Source organism: Topomyia yanbarensis, chromosome 2 (genome assembly GCF_030247195.1).
Source record: "Topomyia yanbarensis strain Yona2022 chromosome 2, ASM3024719v1, whole genome shotgun sequence".
In the NCBI taxonomy this organism is placed as follows: domain Eukaryota; kingdom Metazoa; phylum Arthropoda; class Insecta; order Diptera; family Culicidae; genus Topomyia; species Topomyia yanbarensis.
Genome location: NC_080671.1, coordinates 308542510 through 308564739, shown reverse-complemented (window position 1 = coordinate 308564739; position 22230 = coordinate 308542510). Strand labels below are relative to the sequence as shown.

Below are 22230 nucleotides of genomic sequence, written 5' to 3'. Positions count from 1 at the left end.
TTTCAAACATCCAGTGTTCGCTCGTTTCACCAAATCGCATAGCAAAATCAACAGATTCTAACTTCGTTTTTATTTACAGTACCGCCACAACGGCCCAGACTGGAGCATGAAGGTGTGCATGTTCCTCCCGGGCACAACGTTACCGTAGACGCCGGTGCAATGGCTACCGTGAAATGTGTCTCGCACTACGGAAACCCTCCAGCACAGTTGAAGTGGTTTTTAGGTAAGCATTTTATCCGATTAAATCTAGCACTCTCTACATCCGTATCCGAAATTTTGCTGCCGGTGTGTTCTTTTTTTTTTTTTCATCCCATGGATCCATACCAGTTGGTGTATCCACAGGAGTGTCGAATTCCGTGTATTTCATTGCACAACTATGCTTACTTCGCTTTGCACAGATCCTATAGCGTTTCTTCTTCCGTACAACGTCGAGGATTCATGTTTCACCGAGATTTTTCAAAGCCCAAGAGTTTTCCAAATTTGCCGCATCACGAACAGCGTATATTCGTAAATAAGCTTAAAATATAAATCGCTTGCCCCGAAAACTTCACTTCAACTGTATTTAACGATGCTGTGATCTCATTCTGGCAATATGCAAATTACACTTATGAAATAATTCACAAAAAGCTTGCTCGCGTTTCAGAACGGAAGAGCAAACAAAAACATTCGCGCACTATATCTCACTTATACTCTCACTTGCACACCCACTCAATGCGCTTGATTCCGGAGAAAAAGATGCAAAAACATAGCTGGATTTAATTTAACCCAACATATTTTCCCACATTCTCATCAAAACGATCCAGCACCACCCTTTCACTTACTTCCCAATGGCAGCGGGATACTTCAGAGGCTTTCTGTTTTACGAAATTTAGTCCAGGATGATGCTGTATGCACTATGTTTAGCATCCAGTATGAAAGCGCCCCCTTGCCAGCGCGCCTCACAGAAGAAAAAACAAAATTAAATTTTCAGCAGCTGCCAAAAAATCATCCTCAATCCGACACCATCACCACTCAGCAGAATCTGATGCACTCGAAAATAACAACAACAACAACAAAAACAACCGGATATGGGAATTGGGAAACGCCAGCAGTTAAGTTCTGCGAAAAAAGCAGTTGCCTCTTTGAAAGCACTTTGGTCCATGTAATGCTGCCGAGGGAGAGAAAAAAATATACCAGGCAAATTGCGAACGAAAAAGGCTGAACTAAAGCGTTTACTTGCCAACGGAGGCCACTCTAAGAAAATTAAAATGCATATTAATAAAACTGATGCAAGGAGAAAAAAGTGAACCAAACATCTGCTAAAAGGACGTATTTATCTTCCCTGTGGAACTTCCGATGCGTATGCTCATAACAAAGTAATTTGAGAAAATTGAAATTTGTGGTAATATGGGTCACAATTTAAGTTTCAGTGCATAACATGGCATAGAAATAGACACTGGCGTGCGCAACAACAGTTAGCACAAGTCCTTTGAGATCTGATGGATGGTTCCCCAGCGGAAGCGGTAACTGAGCTATAGTTTCGGTTACAGACTTAAAAAAACCTGTTTTAATCCACCTACTAGTGCAATTGTGCCTTTCTCATTTCTTTAAACTATGAGTCTATGGCTGGTTATGTTCGTATCAATTATGGAAACTTCTACTACACTCTTAGTACACTTTACACCTACACACAATAGTTTACCAGCCACGAACCTGATGAGCTATGTGTCTACAGTGAAACACTTGAAACAAAAAATATACTTTATTAGCCTAATCAGCATGAGTTCAATGTTGTCTTTTTTATTCATTTCGTTTATTTGATAGGCACAAATGGATTAGCTTGGCGGTGTCAAATTCTTTTGTTTTTACATTTTGGATATTTTAAAACTAGGAGGTTACAATGTTTAAATATTTTTTTTATAAAAGAGAGCTATCTTAAGACTAGAAATAAGATTCTATATACAAGAGAGGCGGCAAAAAAAAAATTTTATGAAAAATTTTAAAACAAGGAATTCAATAGTAATAGTTTTTTAGGAAATATTTACAGTTGTCTTAAAACTAACAATATAGTTTGGTACACAAAAAAGGAAACAAATATTTATGAAAAATTTCACCGGTGTTTTAAAACTAGGGATACAATTCTATTTACAAGATGGGGGACAATAGTTTTAACAAAGAGGTAAAATTACAAATATCTTAGAACTAGGAATACGGAATACAAATTTGATTTTTTATCGGAGACTTATTCTTGGTCAAGATATTCAGAGGGGGGATTATTTCCAAAATCGGTGTAGAAGCAGTTGTATCAAGGACAGGGGAGAGAAGGCGTAGATGGTGACCGGGAGAGAAGAGCAAAACTTGTAACTTTCGGACAAACGGGAGATCAGCGAAACCAATTAGCGCCTCAGTCTAGTAGGTCGGATTGGCGGATGGTATTCTTTGGACTCACGGGGAAAAAAATCATCGGACCTCGAGTCGCTCTTGGTTCAGTTTCCGTAGTGGTAAGGGCGACGGCGGTTACATAGTGGCAGTCTAGAGCTGATCGGTTCCACACGGCAGGAGCAAACTTCTAAAAACGAGAAATAAAAAAAGAGGGGCTAAATTGGGATATTTATCGTTTTTATGAAAGTATAAATAAGGGACATATAGGGGAAATCACGATTTGCCAGCATATCTCGGACTGGGACATTGGGTGGTCTACCTCGGGCCCGAAGGGAATCCTTTAACTGAGACCTGGCGTCCAAATACCCGGCGCATACCCAGACAACGTACTCGATGTCGTGATAGCCCTCGTCACAAGCGCACAGACTACTTTCCGCAAGCCCAATACGCCGCAAATGCGCATCCATGCTGTAGTGATTGGAAATAAGTCGGGACATTACACGAATAAAATCCCGACCCGCATCCATCCCCCTGAACCAAGGCTTCGTTGATACCTTTGGGATAATGGAATGTAGCCATCGTCCAAGTTCACCATTGCTCCACGAGGCTTGCCAGCTGTCGAGTGTCCTCTGACGACAAATACTAAAAAAATCGTTGAAGCAGATTGGTCTTTCGTATATGTCACCATTTAATGTGCCCACCTTTGCTAATGAGTCGGCCTTTTCATTGCCCGGGATAGAGCAATGAGAGGGGACCCAAACAAAGGTAATCTGATAGCAATGTTGTCTTCTTGCTAACTACGAACGAACCACTCCCCAGCTTAATGCGGAATGCCTTGTGCTATAGCGGTGGTATAAAGATGATGGTGTTGAGAGGGGGAGGGATATGAGTGATGGATGGGGTAGTGGCTTGAGAGGGAAGATGCAATGAGGGGTGATCTAAGGGGAATTTAAATTGGCGGTGACCGGTGAGGGGGAGGGGGGTGGGGTGGTGTAAATCTCTCCTGTTAAAACCCAGAAACCTTATGTCAATGCCGGGATTAGGTTGACGATTTTTAGAGTGATTGCATATCCTCTATATGCGAAAGGCAAAAAGCTACGTCATTTGTGCATGACCCCTTAGCTGACAAATAGCTAAAATATATATTTTCGAAATCTGGACGGATCTGATTTTTTCAGATTTGGATGAATTTGACGCTGACAAGTCCATACCAGTTACAAATACTGTTATAACTAGTGTATTAGGAAAAGATTGCAGATTTAAAATAACTCATTTGCTCCTTTTATAAACTGGCGGTCCAGAAATGGACGAAAGCAAACAGAAAAAAATCGAATATGATTTTTAATTATTCGAGTTGTTTGAAACACCCAAAGAACATCAATTTGAAAGAACAATGTGAACAATGGACTCGTTCGCTATGGACGTGTGTGGCAAAGATCTATTTTGCGGAGAGTACAGTCGCAGTGAGACGAGAAGGTATTTATGGAACATGTTGTTGTATTATTATTACTTTGTACGATTGATAGATTATAGTGAGGAACGGATTTTATCAGCCCACGATTTTGTCAGTCTCACATGAAAATTGATAGTTGATAGTTTGATGGGCTCTAGCAGACGAACCAAGTCTAATTCGAGTAAATTTTTTCTTGAGCATATTTTTCTTATCTTAGAGATCCTGAATATTAAAAAAATCCAAACTTTAATTTGATTTTAAATTTTGCGCTGTCGAGCCCTATAAGCGAAATTAGAATTGTCTAAAATTGATGCAAGTTATTATGAAAATTCTGCTAGTTAACGTGAGTGCTTATGCTATAGAATTTACGAAGTTAAAGGCTGATGAAATACTATCTCTGATAGTCGACACTAAGCTAACGAGGCATCAATACTTATTTATTTGCGCATAAGTAGTAGAAAGGCGCCTTTTATTATTTGGCTAGATTATAAGAGAAGCGCTTTTTCTAAAAATACTTCTAGTTTTCCGATCTGTATACTTCACATCCTTGCTCTCATTTGAGTACTATGGCTCTAAATTTTCAAAACTTTTCTTACCCAACCCAGTAATCTCAAGCTAATTAAATGTCGTTAAAATGTAAAAAAGTGTTATACCGAAATCGAAAATACAGCTAAGAAATCAACCGAATTGAGGCTAGCCTAAACACACAAATAACAAAATCGTCGATTAAAACCAACAAACGATACCGAGTTGATAGCTGAATGTCATAGTAAGAATGTCGATAGATTCTATCATCTTATATAAAATTTGTAGTAAAAAAAGTTACTGTTCACTAAAGTACGTTGAAATCTAATCCTCAAGGACCGAATTTCATTACCAACTATTGGCAAAACTTATGTAATAAAATGTGACAAAATCAATTTATCACTATAAGATGAATTGATCTGATCCTTTCATTATCAAATTTGAACTGAGCGACTCCAAATTCACTGGCAGTGCATATATAACAGGGCCCAAAATATGAAGGGGTCCCTTCTCTCTCCCTATCCTTCTCTGTCTGCAATTACCATAGGTCAATGATATTATCTGAGTTGATTACCCTGATATGCTGATCTAATAGAAATTCCACGAACAATGGTGCCAATGAACACAGCACAACTTTGGAATAAATTTAAAAACTAATCTCCTTACCTCACCTTCTTTATATTCCTGATCAATACAATTTTAGCAAATCGATTGTTTTGGCAGTTCGATTTGTATTATTCCCGAATGACTGGAAGAAGATGCAGGATAATTAAACAAATTAACCATCCTGGAAACTTTTAATGTGCCAATTCCCATTCACAGCTCACTCGGGTATTTCTCCATTGTTTTGTGAAATCGAACCGAAAGTTTTTCCAGCGCTCGTTCATTTTCACTTTCCGGTAAGATTTCTAACTTCTTGAGTGTGCTAGTGGACGTCGATAGGGAAACGCCGATTGCGCTGAGTTGATTATAAATGTTCAGCAAAATGAATTTTCTACTATAGTGCTGCAAAACTTTTCATTGCTTAAAGAAAAGACGGAGTGGCATGGTTTAAGCATGGGAGTCGATACTATCTGAAATTGAAATTTTCTCGACACAACATAAATAAATAAATTGGGTAGGATAGGATAGGATAACATGAAAACTAGACTGCCCAGCAAAAACAAAATTCTGAAAACTCCACCAGCGTTTCCTGGATTCTTAGTCACACCAGCACACAGTGGAGCGAGCCCGAACTTAAGTCCAAACATGAAGGTTACACGATATTCTCGTTAGAATTTTTCTCCTATTAACTAGACCATCAGAGATATTTCAGCAAAAAATTTGGTTATTTGGACAAAAAATGAACTTTTGGTAGTTTTTTAAAGGGCATAACTCAAGTGTTCTTTGTATAATTGAACATAAGGACTTCATACGGTTATTTTAGTTTTTCAAAGAAACAGTCGCTTTTATAGCATAAACTACTTCAGCAAATTATCCATTTGATTAAATTAAATCGCAGAATCCCCTAAAGTAAACACTAGGTAGTAAAATTATTGTTAAACTGTTTGTCATGAGCTTTATTAAACATGACCTTCTCATGTCATAACAATAACGACGGGCGCGAATGCTCGCAATTACGCACTGTAATAAATGTTAAAAAACAGTTTTTTACGTGGTGTCATAGCCTAGTCGGCTTTATACACAGCTTACCAGGGTTTGATTGCCAACCCCGCACAAATGGTTAGAAATTTTTCTTAAAGAGATCTCTCAAGCCCAAGAAAGAGGCAAATGACCCTAAGGTTAAAACCTCTATAATCAAACAATGAACACTGAAACAATCACGTTTATACGTACGAAAACAGGGCCATCAACAAAAATAATGTGTTTTGTAATTGTGTTCCAATTCTGGACATTTTTCAGAAAAACAAAGGTTGACTTATGATGTTATTCATAGATACGGGAACATTAGTTCACAAAATTAAAATTTTCCTGATATTTTTTCGTTAATTATTATGATCGTGAATCTCGGAATTTTATTCCTGTATCCATTCAATCTTCGTGAACTAATTCATGATTCTGTACATATTAGTCACGATCCAATATCCGTACTACTGAAATAGTTTACAAAATCATAAAATGTCGTTCAAATATTCGTGTAATTCGTTCATGATTCCTATTACATTAGTCCTGACTGACCATTCGTGCTCGTGCAATAATTCGCAAAATCATAAAATGTTTTTCACGTATTCGTGAACTGATTCATGATTCCTAGCACAAGTAATGACTGACCATGCGTGCCCGTAAAATGAATTATAGAATCAAATAAAATTATACATATACATTAGGGTGGGGCATTGTTATATGGAAAAACGTAATCATAGTCACATCAACCGAGCACAGCACTTTTTTGGTTCCTTTTGGGGTCCCAAACAACTGTGCAAAATTTGGGGTCGATTGGTGTTGACCCGGCGTAGCGCATTGCGTTTGAAATTTGTATGGAGATTAGTATGGGAAAACCTACATTTTTGCATTTTTAATTTTACAGACTACAATTCTTCCTTCAGTATGCAAACAAATAGATAGAAGTGTAGTCCAGGATATGCTGAACAACTTTGCCGAAGGATGTATGGTGTTAGAATATCTCTAAGCCAAGTTATAGCTGTTCAAAGTTCGATACATCGAATTAAATGTCAAAAATCATTTTTATTGCCAACACTGCCGGTGTACCACGGTATTTCATATAGCATTCCAAAATAACATTATATATTTTAGTTTTACCACATTGGTATGTTTGGATGAATTATTCAAAAGCCTTAGCTCAATTTCATGAGCGTAGGTAGTGGAGCAATAGGGCGTAGTGAGGGGTGAGGGGGGATGGGGGGGGGACTTTAATATGTAGAAATTCGTACTGAAATGTTGTCGAGGTGGAATGTTCAAATGAATTATTTCAAAACAATTACACAATGTCCTACGCATAATAGTAACGATGAAATAAAACATACTGTATCCCTTTACCTTGACTTTTATCAATAGAAGTTACGTTACAGACTGAATCAACTGATGTCGAGTTGATATGTCAGAGAATTGCATTGATTATATTTCAGTTTAATAGGCACTATGATTTGATGAGAGGCTCATTTCGACGCTGTTCGATCACCTGAAGCAAAAATTGTTGTAGGGATCTGGTGGATTTCATTTTGAAATCCAGAAATTAGCTTCACGCTTCGTGATCGAACAGCATAGAAATGAGCATGCTATCAAATCATAATGTGTATTAACAGTTATGTGTCCAACAAAAAACACCTTTAACAGGCCAACGAGGGTACCCGGGTACCCACAAATTGAAATGCTCATAACTATGGCTTCCTTTAACCGATTTGGACACTTTTAGATGTTTTGGATTCAGGAACTCGTCTGCTTTTTGATTTTGTACAATAGAACCGGAATAATGGATCTGGTTTTTGGTAATCCGGATTTTCCGGAGTAATGTTCCAGTACTAGGATATGATTTGTAAATTTTAATAATGTCCTAGCAATATGAGTATCAAAACTCTTCAAATTGTCTCGGAGGTCTGTTTTTTATTGTTACGGGGCCCTATGGCAATTTGAAAAATGGAATTGGAATGGAATGGCCACTCACGGCCTCACAGGAACCTGCTCCGGAATGTCCGTTCCGGGGTCAAATCACCAAATGGTTCCAAAACTACGAGATGCAGCCTACTGATACAATTCCATGAATTTTGATGCCCATATTGCTAGTATTCCATTGAAGTTCGCAAATAGTACCCCCGCACTGGAACCTGCTTCCGGAAACCCGGATTCCCGGGAACCGAATGGAGTAACCCGATTCATTTTTACCAAGTCCAAAAGTGGATGAGTTCTTGAATCCAAAACGGCCAAAAGTATCGAAATCGGTTGGATATTACCTTAGTTATGAGCATTTTAGTTTTGTGGGTACCCGGGTACCCACGTCGGCCTGTTACGTAGTAAAAAAAATCAGGAGCCCCTCCTCACTCCCACTCTTACTATATCAACAATATTATTAACCCAAAAGCTTGACTTAGTGAAGTTCTAAGATGTCACAAAATTTCAATTTCCAGCTATGGATAAAACATAGGAATTTAATTAATTGAAACTTAAAAAGGTACCCGGGTACCGCATCGGACACACAACGGTTAAACCGAAATATAATCCTCTGACATATCAACGCGACATCAGTTGATTCAGTCTGTAACGTAACTTCTATTGATAAAAGTCAAGGTAAAGGGATACAGTATGTTTTATTTCATCGTTACTATTATGCGTAGGACATTGTGTAATTGTTTTGAAATAATTCATTTGAACATTCCACCTCGACAACATTTCAGTACGAATTTCTACATATTAAAGTCCCCCCCATCCCCCCTCACCCCTCACTACGCCCTATTGCTCCACTACCTACGCTCATGAAATTGAGCTAAGGCTTTTGAATAATTCATCCAAACATACCAATGTGGTAAAACTAAAATATATAATGTTATTTTGGAATGCTATATGAAATACCACCAGTACACCGGCAGTGTTGGCAATAAAAATGATTTTTGACATTTAATTCGATGTATCGAACTTTGAACAGCTATAACTTGGCTTAGAGATATTCTAACACCATACATCCTTCGGCAAAGTTGTTCAGCATATCCTGGACTACACTTCTATCTATTTGTTTGCATACTAAAGAAAGAATTGTAGTCTGTAAAATTAAAAATGCAAAAATGTAGGTTTTCCCATGCTAATCTCCATACAAATTTCAAACGCAATGCGCTACGCCGGGTCAACACCAATCGACCCCAAATTTTGCACAGTTGTTTGGGACCCCAAAAGGAACCAAAAAAGTGCTGTGCTGAAAAAACGATCTTTTTGCCCCACCCTAATATACATGTAGGATAATTTCGGGAAAGATGCCGTACTCTCTATATCTCGTATATGGGGTCACTTTTAAACGGTAATATTATATTGTGAGATTGTCCTTCGAAGAATTACAAAACCGGACATATAAAATAATCCTTATTTTAATAATTTTATTAATGATTATGTGCGTTCAGTTGCATCACGCAGCGTTGAAAATTTTTCAGCATCACATTTAAATTTCGTGTTTTTAAATTGTTCGATTTTTTTTTGGTAAATCATGTATCGGTTGAATAGCTGGAACCTTATAGACGGCATTCTGAACATGAGTACACTGCCCATGATCGCATATTTGTCCCGTTTTCTATGGGATTTCCTATCTTTATGGGACTGATTTGCGATCATGGGCAGTACAGTCATCCATAATTTCAGACGAAAATTTCGTCGTGCGGCATTTCTCCCCTACAATTGGGATTGATGCCGCATCAAAATTGCAGGTGAGATGCCGCACATGATGGCGGAAGATCCATAGCCAAAAAGTATTTTTTTCACATCGGGATGTCATTAAATGAACATTTTCGTTAGGTATAGGTTATTAATAAGTTATATCCACAAACTAACGAACCTAACACAGTGATATACAAGGATGCAAAATGCCTACCTTTTCTGCGGCTTTAATTTTTCTGCCTACATTCTCATTTCTCTTTCAACGCTTTTGTCGTTCGCTATTGCAGGACGCTCAGCGCTTTTCTGCAGTCTGTAAGCAAAGCAGTAACATGACAAAAAAATACTGCCCCAGTACAGCCACCAGACGCGAGCGGTACAGCTTTTTTTTTTTCTTTTTTTCATTTTTTAATATTTTTAATCTATTCAATATTTTCAATCATGCACGACAACAATGAATGTGGTTCGTTTATGCCACGACCGGCATTAACGCTTTCGCTCTCCCTTTGATTATGCAGAGAAAAGTGTACAAAGCGAGAGAACAAACTTTACTACGCTACACTCTCACCGAGCAGTCGGAGTACAGCAGCAAAACAAAAATGTATTCTACTGCTGTACGGGAAAATGTACTCGGTTGGGCTACCGTTCTGGCAAGAGCTGTAGTGATGAGTCGCTTTAGCGGGCAGTACGGCTTGTGCAAATGTAAATATACCGAAAAAATGTAGTTTATCGGTACCTTTGGCATACCTGGACATATAGGAATATGAGTCTCTTTATCTATACATTTAAACGGGCGATATGTATCTAAGTATTAGTTACTTCGGTTTATTCTTTTAAGTTTCACACACCAATTTCCGTGAATGCATTGATTTGTAGTGATGTCAATATTAGGATAAAAACAAAAATTTCAAGGAATTAATGCTATTTTTTCAAAATGAATCTTTCAAGAACAAACCTAAGTTTTATAAATTTATTCTTCGAAGAAACACCCAAAAACTGCGTTTAAGGAACTACTAATACATAGATATATATCGCTCGTACAAACATATAGATTAATAGTACCCTTAATTAAGTTACTCCAACTTAACTGGTTGCGGAAGAAAAATATTTTTAAAATGTCAAGAAAAAAATGTTTCTAGAAATGGCCCCTTAAGAAAAGTGAAGGTGCTAGCCGATTCATAGGTGTAATCAAACTTCTTGAAACTCAGCTGAATACATCTAATCACAAAAACATCAACGAGAGCTAAAAAATACTTGTGTTCACCATTTTCCAGTTTGGGACCACCGTGCGGCATCTCACCCGCACATGCGGCATCTCTCCCGCAACCTTGCTTTAAAAAAATTAGACCTTGCTTTTAAAAAATGTTCGTGAAAATTTGATGATTTTTTTTCATGACAAAAAATATTTCATCGAATATTTAATGGTTCACTTTGATGCAGGATCGATTTTTATAAATGTGCGGCATCTCTCCAAATTACCCTATTCGTGAGCCTGTTCATGAATCCTAGTATAATAGTCACGACTTACCAATCGTGCAAATGAAATAGCTCAAAAAATCATCAAATATTATTCATATATTCGGGTAATGGTTCCTGATTTTTAATGTTTTAGTCACGATCCTATATACTTGCTCGTATAATAGTTCACAAAATCATGAAATATTGTTCATGTATTCATGAGCCTGTTCATGAATCCTAGTATAATAGACACAACTTACCATTTGTGCTCGCAGTAGTTCAAAATATCATGAAATATTATTCGTGTATTCGTGAACTTGTTCATGATACCTAGAATAATAGTAACAAGCTATCATTCGCGTTCGTTAAATGGTTCACGAAATCATAAAATTTTATTCATGTATTCGTGAACTAGTTCATAATTCCTAGTACATAATACACGATCTATTTTGCGAGCTGGGGATATTTAGAAGACATCCCTAATCATTTTCAGTTTCAGGTCACATGGTAATGAAATTTTTATGTGAACCATTTCACAAAATTTTAAGTGTTATTCGTGGGATCATTTTTGTTCCATACACTTTTCCATGAAATGTCCAGCAGCTAGCGACCAATAATAGTTACGAGCACTAGAAGAAAAAAGGAGTGGAAAACTATTATGACCTCGAACAGTGTTATTCATTTGATATGGTTCAGTGTGATGTCTGGACAGAAAAAGAAAACTACGCTGAACAAATCATGTTTTGATAAAGTTCACAAAGCAAGATACCGCGAGTCAGTCATATTTTTATGATGCGGTTCATATTGTCACGCTACTCCGAGTAAAAAAACCGATAGTAACCCAAAAGTAATAGATCGCGTCAAGGCGAATTATGAAACTGCTGATATCATGAACATGAACATCATTAATGCTCTAGAATTAAATTACACGATAACATGAACAGAACTTACGAAAATCGTGACTAAGATCTTGAAATTATAAACACTAATCACACTACTCGTGACAAAAATATCGAAAATTGTGACCAAGATCCTGAAACCATAAACATGAATCACTCTACTCATGACTTAAATATCACGATAACGTGAATAGAAAATACGAAAATCACGAATAAGCTCCTGAAATCATGGACATAAATCCCTCTAATGTGAAAGAAAAATACGATAGTAATCTCATCTATAAAATAGTACGGAAATGTGATGAGGAAACACAAAAATCGCGAATAAGCTCCTTAATCATGAGTATCGTTTGACTGTCGGCTGTGTATTCCCAAATCACGAACAAGAATCATTACAAGAACTAAGCATGTCCAGGAAACAACAATAACTCCACCAAACATTCGAATTTAGCGCTAACACAGATAGTTTTATGAATGCGAGGTTTATTATTCATAATGTCACGAAGTTGGTCACGGTTTTCATAAATCGTTCAGTTCACAGTATCGTGACCTTTTGTTCATCAATTTATGAACGGATTTTTTTCCGTGCACATTATCCCTATTTCAATATGAAAGATATCTAAAATTGAACTATGCAATTCGACTCAGCACTCATACATACATCGTAAATAGCCGCTTACTTGACATGTTTGTTCCTCTCAATCAATCTTTTTTCAATCTCGCTATTTTTATATTTGATTTGTTATTACTGAAAACAAAATCTTCAAATGCTCATAAAAACCGATTCTTACGTACTAGAGAAAAACGGAAAACACCATTTTTCATGATTTTTCTTCCTCTTTCCGAAAAATGAAACGGGGACTCAGCACACATATGTTGTTTTGTTGTCGCACAGTGTACTACCACTATACGCATAAATGTTCCATGTGTAGAGGGAATCCCATAGCTCATGGGACTATAGCCGTGATATAATCGAAACATTACTGTACTTCTATTACATAAGAAGTTATTAATTTGATGATAGAGAGCCTCCTTTCTAATGATTTTATTCTATGATTTTGCGGCGTGCTGTGTTATTGTACAGTTATTGCCTTCGAAGCGTAGGGATGCAGTTTCGGGCCTTCTTTTTTATGTGAGCAGCCATGTCGAACAAATATTCTTATTTGTTATTCACAGTAGCAATATTTGTATCCACGTTAATCAAAAATTGTTCACAGATATGCTCTACTTATGTCGCATTGCGCTATTGCTCCTCATTCCCTACCTACTCATGTTGCAATCATCCGAAGCAAAAGTTCATGATTGTTGTCAATGTTTATGTAATGGAAGCACTTCAACATTGCATTGGTACTACGCTCCAATATCAATGATTTACTCATTAATTCAATGTTCTTCTTTTCATGCATTTTCAGGGGATCAGGAAATATCTCCACTTCATCCGCAAATCAATTCCACGGAACCGGATAATCCCAGGACGTGGTCAGCTGCCACCGTGGTTCAAATTCCAGCAAATAAGGATCGACACGGCGCAATCCTCAAGTGTCTCGCAATGCACGAGTCTTATGCAGCTCGTTCGGTAGCTGTCGATGCACGACTAGATGTTAAGTGTAAGTGTATTTGTTTCAAGACATTGTTAAACTACCTTGTGATTTTATTCTCAATTAATTGATGAGAATTTATTTCTAATTACCCGAACAACTCTAAACAATCCCCGGGCGGAACTCGTTCTAGAAAAAAAATGCGATAGTGCACATCTGAAAATACCTAGATAATTTAACTACTTGTCTATTACTCTTCCGCAGACGCTCCCACGATAAGACTGCTCGGGGCTCCTCAGATCGATCTGGAGGAAGGAAAAGACTCGCTCATTCTGCGATGTCTAGCAGACGCCAATCCTACTGCCAGCATAGTGTGGCGTCGGGCGGGCCGCTCGGAAATAGCTAGTTTACAAGAATCACTGCAGCTAAGACCTGTAGGTAGAAGAGATGCCGGTTTATACACGTGTCAGGCACAAAACTCGGTGGGAACATCGGACACTCTTTCAGTTCAGTTAGACGTAAAATGTACGTAATATTAGTATTATCTGCTAATTAGCTATCTATCTCAGTTTCATCGCTTGTCTATCTTTTGAAATAATTTCAGATGCTCCAAAAATATTATCAGCCGGTCCGGATCGTCTAACGACGGCTCCTCTTTTCAGTCCTGCTGCATTCGAATGTGTAGCGGAAGGAAATCCACCACCCACTTATAAGTGGGTACAAAGGTAAATTGTTCTCTTACTTCCATTTTCATCTTCCAACATCTCATCTACCTTGCTCTGCATAAAAGTCCATAGTTGCAGGTTTAGCCTATTGACTATTTAAGTCGAAAGTATTATTGTGTGGTACATCCTACTTTGTGGCGGAAACAAAATTTCTTCCTCCTAAGCGGAACCAGCTTCTGTAAAATTGTAAAACAAATGAATCCTTCTAGAGAGAGAGAGAGAAAAAAAAATGTTTCGCCAGACCGTTCAAATGGGACCATTTCTGGTGAATTCTTTTTTCATGTCTCTAGCATCCATATTTCTGAAGCCGTCGACGGAAACACGAAAGCATTTGAATAGCTTTTGTAGCCAGTAAAAAAAGTTGATCTTGAATAGCTTCAATGCGGGCGACGCTGTGGTTTGTTTCTATATAGGTACACAGCTAGGTACTTCATAATCCCACGGGCAGCTGCAGGACTCGTTAGATGGGCTGTCTCTCCGAGGCGATGTTTCTGCAACAGTGTGAATATACAGCTTGTTATAACACTGTGCTCTGTAATTGCATGCATTCAGCCTTGGCCAGATCTTGGCAGGGAAGAGTCATTCTGTGAGCCCTAGAACGCCACTATACCGCAGCGCGACTACGGCAGTTTATTTTTTGATTAGTTTCCTTACATTGCAGACAGAGAGTCGAAATTGGTTATTTGGAAACAGTGCTAACAAATTCGAATTGTTTACAGTGTAGTTCATATTGATTACTGCAAACTGATAATATCAGATTTAAAATTTGTGCAGCTTTTTCAATGGGTATCAGTATGAATGAATCTCCGTGAATAAGATTTAAGCAAGGTCAATTTAAACCATATCTTACTACTAAGCTTTAGGTCCCAACGACAATAAGTTATTATTTTATCGACACGTTTATTTATTTTTCTATGGCAGCTTGTAGAACTAACTAATCAGAAACACCACACATTAAAAAAGAGCACAAAATATCTTGTATGTGTTTTGCTTGCACATTACTCAACCTGGAATTTCTCAATTGTGGACAAACCTCTTACCAGCGAGAAGGCCAGCGAAAACTAATTCAAAGCAATTGTTATTTACACTGCACTCTAACGATGTTCCATTCTAGATTTTGGAAAGCTGTCACAAGTACCAAACATTTAGCCAGCGGTTTTAGGTGCAAGAGGTTGATAAAGAATACTGAAAATCCTTTACCTTAGTTCACTGAAGTGCGGTTATTCAGGCTAACCGGCTAATAAGTTCACAAAATATAAAATGAAACATGTGCAATCATTTAGAAGAAATGTCAACATCCCTCAACAAATATCTGGCAGAAATTGAGAAAAGTAAAGATTAAGGTGGCAGTTATTTTTGTAATGTTGGAATTTTGTCCAGCGCCGGTCAAAAAATAAATGAAATACAGTATTAAAGAAATGGGAATATTTGAATGAAATTGGACCATTTTAACACGTGCCCCAAAGCGATTGAAGTTTTTTATGGGAAGAACATGATTTATTCCTTTAAATTAAAATTCCTAATTTTTTTCAATGCTATCGAAAAATTTTGAAATTTGGTTAAGTTCGAGCACTCTGTATAAGATTTGGAACGGAAAAGTTTCGGACGCCCTAAAAGAAATTAAAAAAAATTGTTTTACAAAAACGTACAGTTTTCATGTTTTTTCTGAACTTTGTTATCATTCATATATTTTATTTGAAAGTATACATTGTGTGCTCGAACTCTACCGAGTTTCATTTTTTTCAATTACTTTGAAAAAAGTTATGAATTTTCTAGTAAAACATATGAAATAATATATCTAGGGTAATTGTGCCTGAATTTATCGTAGCACCTCGATGAATAATGGTGCGTTGAAAATGACTTTTCACTTCGCTCAAATGCGAGTATTTCATATGTTTCATGCCCGATTTTTCACTATATCACTTCTTATGAACGAGACAAAAAAGTTTAAATCTATTTAAGCGTTGTCCTATGACAGTTAGCCGAGTTATCAACGAAATAGTGTGATATACGGACTAATGAGATGAATAAAGACTATAGTCATTGGTCCTATTTCTTAAATGAAAGGTTAGGGTATTACGACCATCATTTTATTCGGAGAGAGTTTGCTAAAACGATTCCTACTGGTAACGACTTTTGATTTTGGGTTAAAAATCAAATTTGTACCTGTTGAAGTGCTCCTGAACATTTTTTTTTTATTTTCTGGTGATACAAATGGAGAAGTTTGGTGAGTTAGTACGTACAATTTTTAGATTATAAGAGTGGCAGAGCTATTAAAACTTAGTAAAAAGTGCAATTTTTGATATTTTTCACTGGTTTTCTGCTAAACTAGGTATTTACAAAATTTTAAAAGTATGTATAGGAAGCACTCCAACTAGTTGAGCCAAATATAGGGGCGTAATTTTGTTGAAGTAAGTGTATAGCTACGGCTAAAGGGGTAAGAGTTATTTAAGTTTTTGTATATATATATATATATATATATATATATATATATATATATATATATATATATATATATATATATATATATATATATATATATATATATATATATATATATATATATATATATATATATATATATATATATATATATATATATATATATATATATATATATATATATATATATATATATATATATATATATATATATATATATATATATATATATATATATATATATATATATATATATATATATATATATATATATATATATATATATATATATATATATATATATATATATTGTATATTTGACATTTTATCAAAAATAACACTGTTCCAAAAATATAAAACAATTCAAATGTTCTTAGACCACATATTGCTTTTCGGAAAATAGAAGGAAAATAATTGAAAATGGCGTTTTCCGTTTGTTTTTAGTACGTCAGGATCGGGTTTGATGAGCATATGATGGCTCTTTTGTACTATCAATTATAAAAGCGATAACTTTGTTAATGACACCAAGCCTCTAATTATTTTTGTAGAGTTAATTCTCTTTCATTACTTTCAGGGGGATTATTCGTCAAAATTAGTGTACCAGGAGATTTGCTGTGTTTTATTATAAAACTTTTTCGTATTTATGTAAACCATTCAACATTCAACTCACTCTTTTTCATTTTTCTTCATTTGAAGGCACCGAACATGGAAATAAGACCTTATACACAAAATCTGAATACGCGATTCAATTCATCATTCCAATATAGGCCATAGCTTGCCACGAACTCGACATATTTTTTAATTTTCGTTATTTCCAACTCCATTGGGTGCTCATTAATATACTTTAAAAAATGATGAAAATTGAATCTGATACATTAGAGACAAACGGAAAACGCCATTTTCCGCAATTTTGCTTCTATTATCCGATAAACAATATGCGGACTAAGCACACTTAAATTGTTTTATTTTGTAGAACAGTGTTATTTTTAAATAGATAGAAATCTCAAAAGAAAACCTTTAACAAAATCTTCAATTACTCTTTAGCCAAATTACGCTCCTAGTTCAGCTCAACTATCTGTAGTACTTTTATACTTTTAAATTTTCGTAGATAACCAGTTTTAATAAAAAAATGAAACACCAATAATTGCACTTTTTACTAAGTTATGACGGCTCTGCCGCTCTTATAATCTAAACATTGTTCAAACTAACTCACCAAACTTCTCTATTTGGATCTCTAGAAAAATAGAAAAAATATGAGACAGTTCAGAAGTACTTCAACTTGAATTTGAAATCTTCCCATTTTTTCAAAAAATCAAATGTCGCCACCGGTAGGGACTCAGCAAATTCACTCCGATGAAGAAAATAGTTCTAATACCCTAACCTTCCATTCGGGAAGTATGCTACCCATAATCGCAAGTCAGTCCCATGGGGATAGGTAATCACATAGAACATGGGACAAATATAAGATTATGGGTAGTCAGCCCGTTGATTTTTTAACATGTCATTTTGGGATACCCTGATAAAGATTCGTCCAACCTATATGTATTTCTATTTCCTGATTATATATCATATTATCATGATTTAATCTGTTCAACAATATTCCGCCACGTCACTCGGTCAGTTGCTGCTTGTCTGCAACCTCCCAGGTGCCCGATACTAGCCAGGTTCTGCTCCACTTGGTTCAGCCACCGGGAACACTGCGCTCCTCTCTGTCTTGTACCTGCCGGGTTGGAGGTGTAAACCAACTTGGTGGGGTTGTTGTCCGGTATCCTCACAACATGCCCCGCCCACCGTACCCTTCCAGCTTGACCTACTTTCCGGATACTTGGATCACCATAGAGTCGCGCAACTTCGTGGTTCATCCTTCTCCTCCACACGCCATCCTCCTGCACACCATCGAAGATCGTTCTCAGCACTCTTCTTTCGAACACGTCGAGTGCTTGCAGATCCTCCTCTAGCATTGTCCACGTTTCGTGCCCGTAGAGAACAGCCGGTCTAACCAGTGTGTTGTACATGGCGAATTTCGTGCGGTGGTGAAGCTTTCTGGATCTCAAAGTTTTGTGGAGCCCATAGTAAGAACGACTTCCAGAGATAATACGCCTTCTGATCTCCCGGCTGGTGTTATTGTCCGCAGTCACCAATGAGCCAAGTTGGATAAACTCGTCAACCACCTCGAACTCGTCGCCGTCGATCGTAATATTACTGCCCAAGCGTTCCCTATCGCGATCGGTTCCGCCAGCCAGCATGTACTTCGTCTTAGACACATTTATCTTCAGTCCTACTCGTGCTGCTTCGCGCTTTCGTCGGGTATACAGATCTGCTACCGCCTCCTTGTTTCTACCGATTATGTCCACGTCATCAGCGAAGTACACGAACTGTCCGGACCTCGTGAAAATCGTGCCCCGCATGTTGAACCCCGCTCTTCGCATTACAACTTCCAGAGCTATATTGAACAGCAGGCAGGACAACCCATCGCATTGTCTTAGTCCGCTGCGTGTTTCAAACGGGCTCGAGAGGCCGCCCGAAATTTTGACACAACACCTTACACCATCCATCGTAGCCTTAATCAGTCTTGTCAGCTTCCCAGGGAAGCCGTTCTCGTCCATCGTTTTCCATAGCTCTACACGGTCCACCGTGTCATATGCGGCTTTAAAGTCGATGAACAGGTGATGTGTCGGGACCTGATATTCACGGCATTTTTCGAGGATTTGCCGTATAGTAAAGATTTGGTCGTTTGTTGATCTGCCGTTGATGAAACCGACCTGATAACTCCCGACAAATCCATTTTCGAACAGTGATAGGCGCTGGAACAGAATCTGGGATAGTACTTTGTAAGCGGCATTTGTCACTGTGATCGCTCTGTAGTTTTCGCCTTTCTTGTATATCGGGGTGATGACCCCTTCCTTCCTCCGATGACTCCTCCGGTAGCTGTTATCTGTCCCAGATTCTTTCGATTATTCGGTGCATGCTTTCCGTTAGTTTCTCCGGACCTACTCTGAAGAGTTCCACTCCTAGATCATCCTTTCCAGCTGCCTTGTTGTTCTTGAGCTGTTGAATAGCCTCGTTAACCTCATTCATAGTGGGCGCCGGTACATCCCCGTCGGTTGCGACACTGACATAATCGTCCTCCTCGAACACCCAATTGTCCGCCTGCGCACCATTCAGATGTTCATTGTAGTATTCCCTCCACCTTTCGACCACCTCACGTTCGTCCTTCTTTGTCTCTACACATTTCGGCCCGTGGCACAAAACCGTTGCGAGAGTCATTCAGCTTCTTGAAGAATGCCCGCGTTTCCTGAGAGCGATACAGCAGCTCCATCTCCTCTCTCTCAGACTCTTCCAGGCGGTACTTTTTGTCCTGAAAAAGACGAGTGTGTTGTTTTCGCTTCCATGGATATGACTCCACGTTTTGACGAGTGGCTTGAAGCAACATCGCTGCGCGTGCTGCATTCTTCTCGTCCAATACCTCTTGGCATTCGCCATCGAACCAATCGTACTGTCGACTCCTCTGTATGTATCCTAGGACGCTCTCCGCAGTGCTGCTCATGGCTGCTTTAGTCCTGGTCCAGCAGTCCTCAAAGGAAGCATCGATAAGCTCCTCTTCCAGTGGCAGCGCTGCTTCCAGATGCTGCGCGTACGTTGTCGCGACGTTGGTTTCGTCCAACCTATTTCCCATATTAAATTTCAATCGCTTTAATGCAACTGTGAAAATGGTCTAATTTTGCTCAAACTACGCCGATATTTTTTGGTACCTTGATTCGTTTATTGACCGGCGATGGACAAAATTCCAACATCGCGAAAATAACTGCCGCCCTAGAAGACATGACCCTTTACGACTTGAATGTAATTTGGTTCCTATGATATCCTATAATTCAAATTCATATTATATTCGTGGCATCACCGAGAGCTGCTATATTTTAGAACCCCAAAATTTTAATTCCCGGTTTAGTGATGACATTATTGAAAACGCAATTTTTATTTTATAGATATGGACTTATTGAAAAATAACGAATGAACGTCCAAAATTATCCACAAATTAGACCCGAAAAAAAGTTCGTTAAAGACTCGCTGAATTCTTGATTGGGGATGCAAGTAGAATATTTTTTTTATAACTCATAGCGAACATTTCACTTGCTCTTTGCTCTGCGCTGAGATCGCTTCAATTGAAATTTCAATAGTAGTCACAACTAATGGGGAGGCGCTGAATAATTCAGTGTACTATCGTTCGGAAGCTCCGAAAATTTTTTGTGACTAAAAATGTTTATTTGCAAAAAATTAAGAATTGAAAGTTCAAGAATGTTTATGTCTCAAAAGCAGATTATTTGTCCAGGGAAACTTTCAATGGCCACTTCCAAAAAAATTAATATTTATTCTGATAGTTTCTTTTTCGTGGTATTTGGTTAGGACTCGTATTCTCCGTAACGAGAATTCCGAATGAAGCAATTTGTAGGCTATAAGTAACTGGAAAGAGACTGCATTGTAATCGACTGAATGCACGGCTTTTGTGCTACAGTGAAGACCCGTTTTTATCAGCCCCTTGGCGAATTTTAAGCTGATAAAAAGGGGACATTGACAAAAGCGGGACGCATATTTTTCTGTCTTTTTAATAAACCGAAGCTTTTAAAATATTCTTCTTTGGTCCTTAGATATAGCCGCACAACCTTTTTTGATTATTTATTTTAAGTTCCCCTTAAGGCTGCAGACAGCGCAAAATTAAAAAAAAAATGATATTTTTATTTTTGTATTTTTTGGATTTTTGGATCTCTAAGATAAGAAATATATGCTCAAGAAAAGATTTACTCGAATTCAACTTGGTTCGTCTGCTAGAGCCCATCAAACTACCAACTATCAATTTTCATATGAAGCTCATAAAATCGGGTCAAAAAGCTAATAAAATCTGGGGTAGATAAAATCGAGGGCTGATAAAATCGGGTGCTGATAAAATCGGGTCTCTACTGTCTTGTCAACCAAATAATCATCAATATGACCGAGACACTTCGAACTTCCTTCAATGCATGAAACGCATTCTTTTTCCGTTTCGATCTCAGCCCTTTTCAGAAATCTGCGACTAAAAAGACATTATTGAATTCCAGAACAAATTGAACGTTCCAGTTTACTGGTAACTAATTAAGGTCTATCATTGCAGTAGAAACACCAGATAATCTTAAATGACGCCACCAAGAAAAGAAGAACGAAAACGAAAAGGTGAAAACGAAAAGAAACGAAAACACTAAAAAGGGCGTTGTATTTGTACATTAATTAACCATTTTAGAACTTTCTGAAACACTGGTTCTCGAATTTGTACAATTCGTTTTATTCATTTATTACATTTATTTTTTTAAATTTTATTCAATATACTCATTTTTTAAGTTAATTCTTCACTCCATGGATTTTATTCGTTCTGTTTATTTTTTCTATTTTGAATTTTTGAGTAATTTTAAATATATTATGATTTCATTTTAAATTTATTTCATTCCGTTTTCTTTTTGTTTATTTTGCTCTTTTCATTTCATTTTATC

General features: G+C 37.3%; 1 protein-coding gene across 3 annotated transcripts in view; it reads left to right on the top strand.

Annotated features, from left to right (window-relative positions):
- The window catches only part of LOC131683518 (uncharacterized), a 484216-nt gene that overhangs the window by 311209 nt on the left and 150777 nt on the right, over positions 1–22230 (top strand). For all 3 annotated transcript variants that reach the window (XM_058965557.1, XM_058965558.1, XM_058965556.1), the window contains exons 4-7: positions 80–223; positions 13419–13613; positions 13809–14069; positions 14149–14269. In XM_058965557.1, the coding sequence (XP_058821540.1) occupies positions 80–223; positions 13419–13613; positions 13809–14069; positions 14149–14269 (721 nt within the window). The remainder of the gene's footprint in view (positions 1–79; positions 224–13418; positions 13614–13808; positions 14070–14148; positions 14270–22230) is intronic.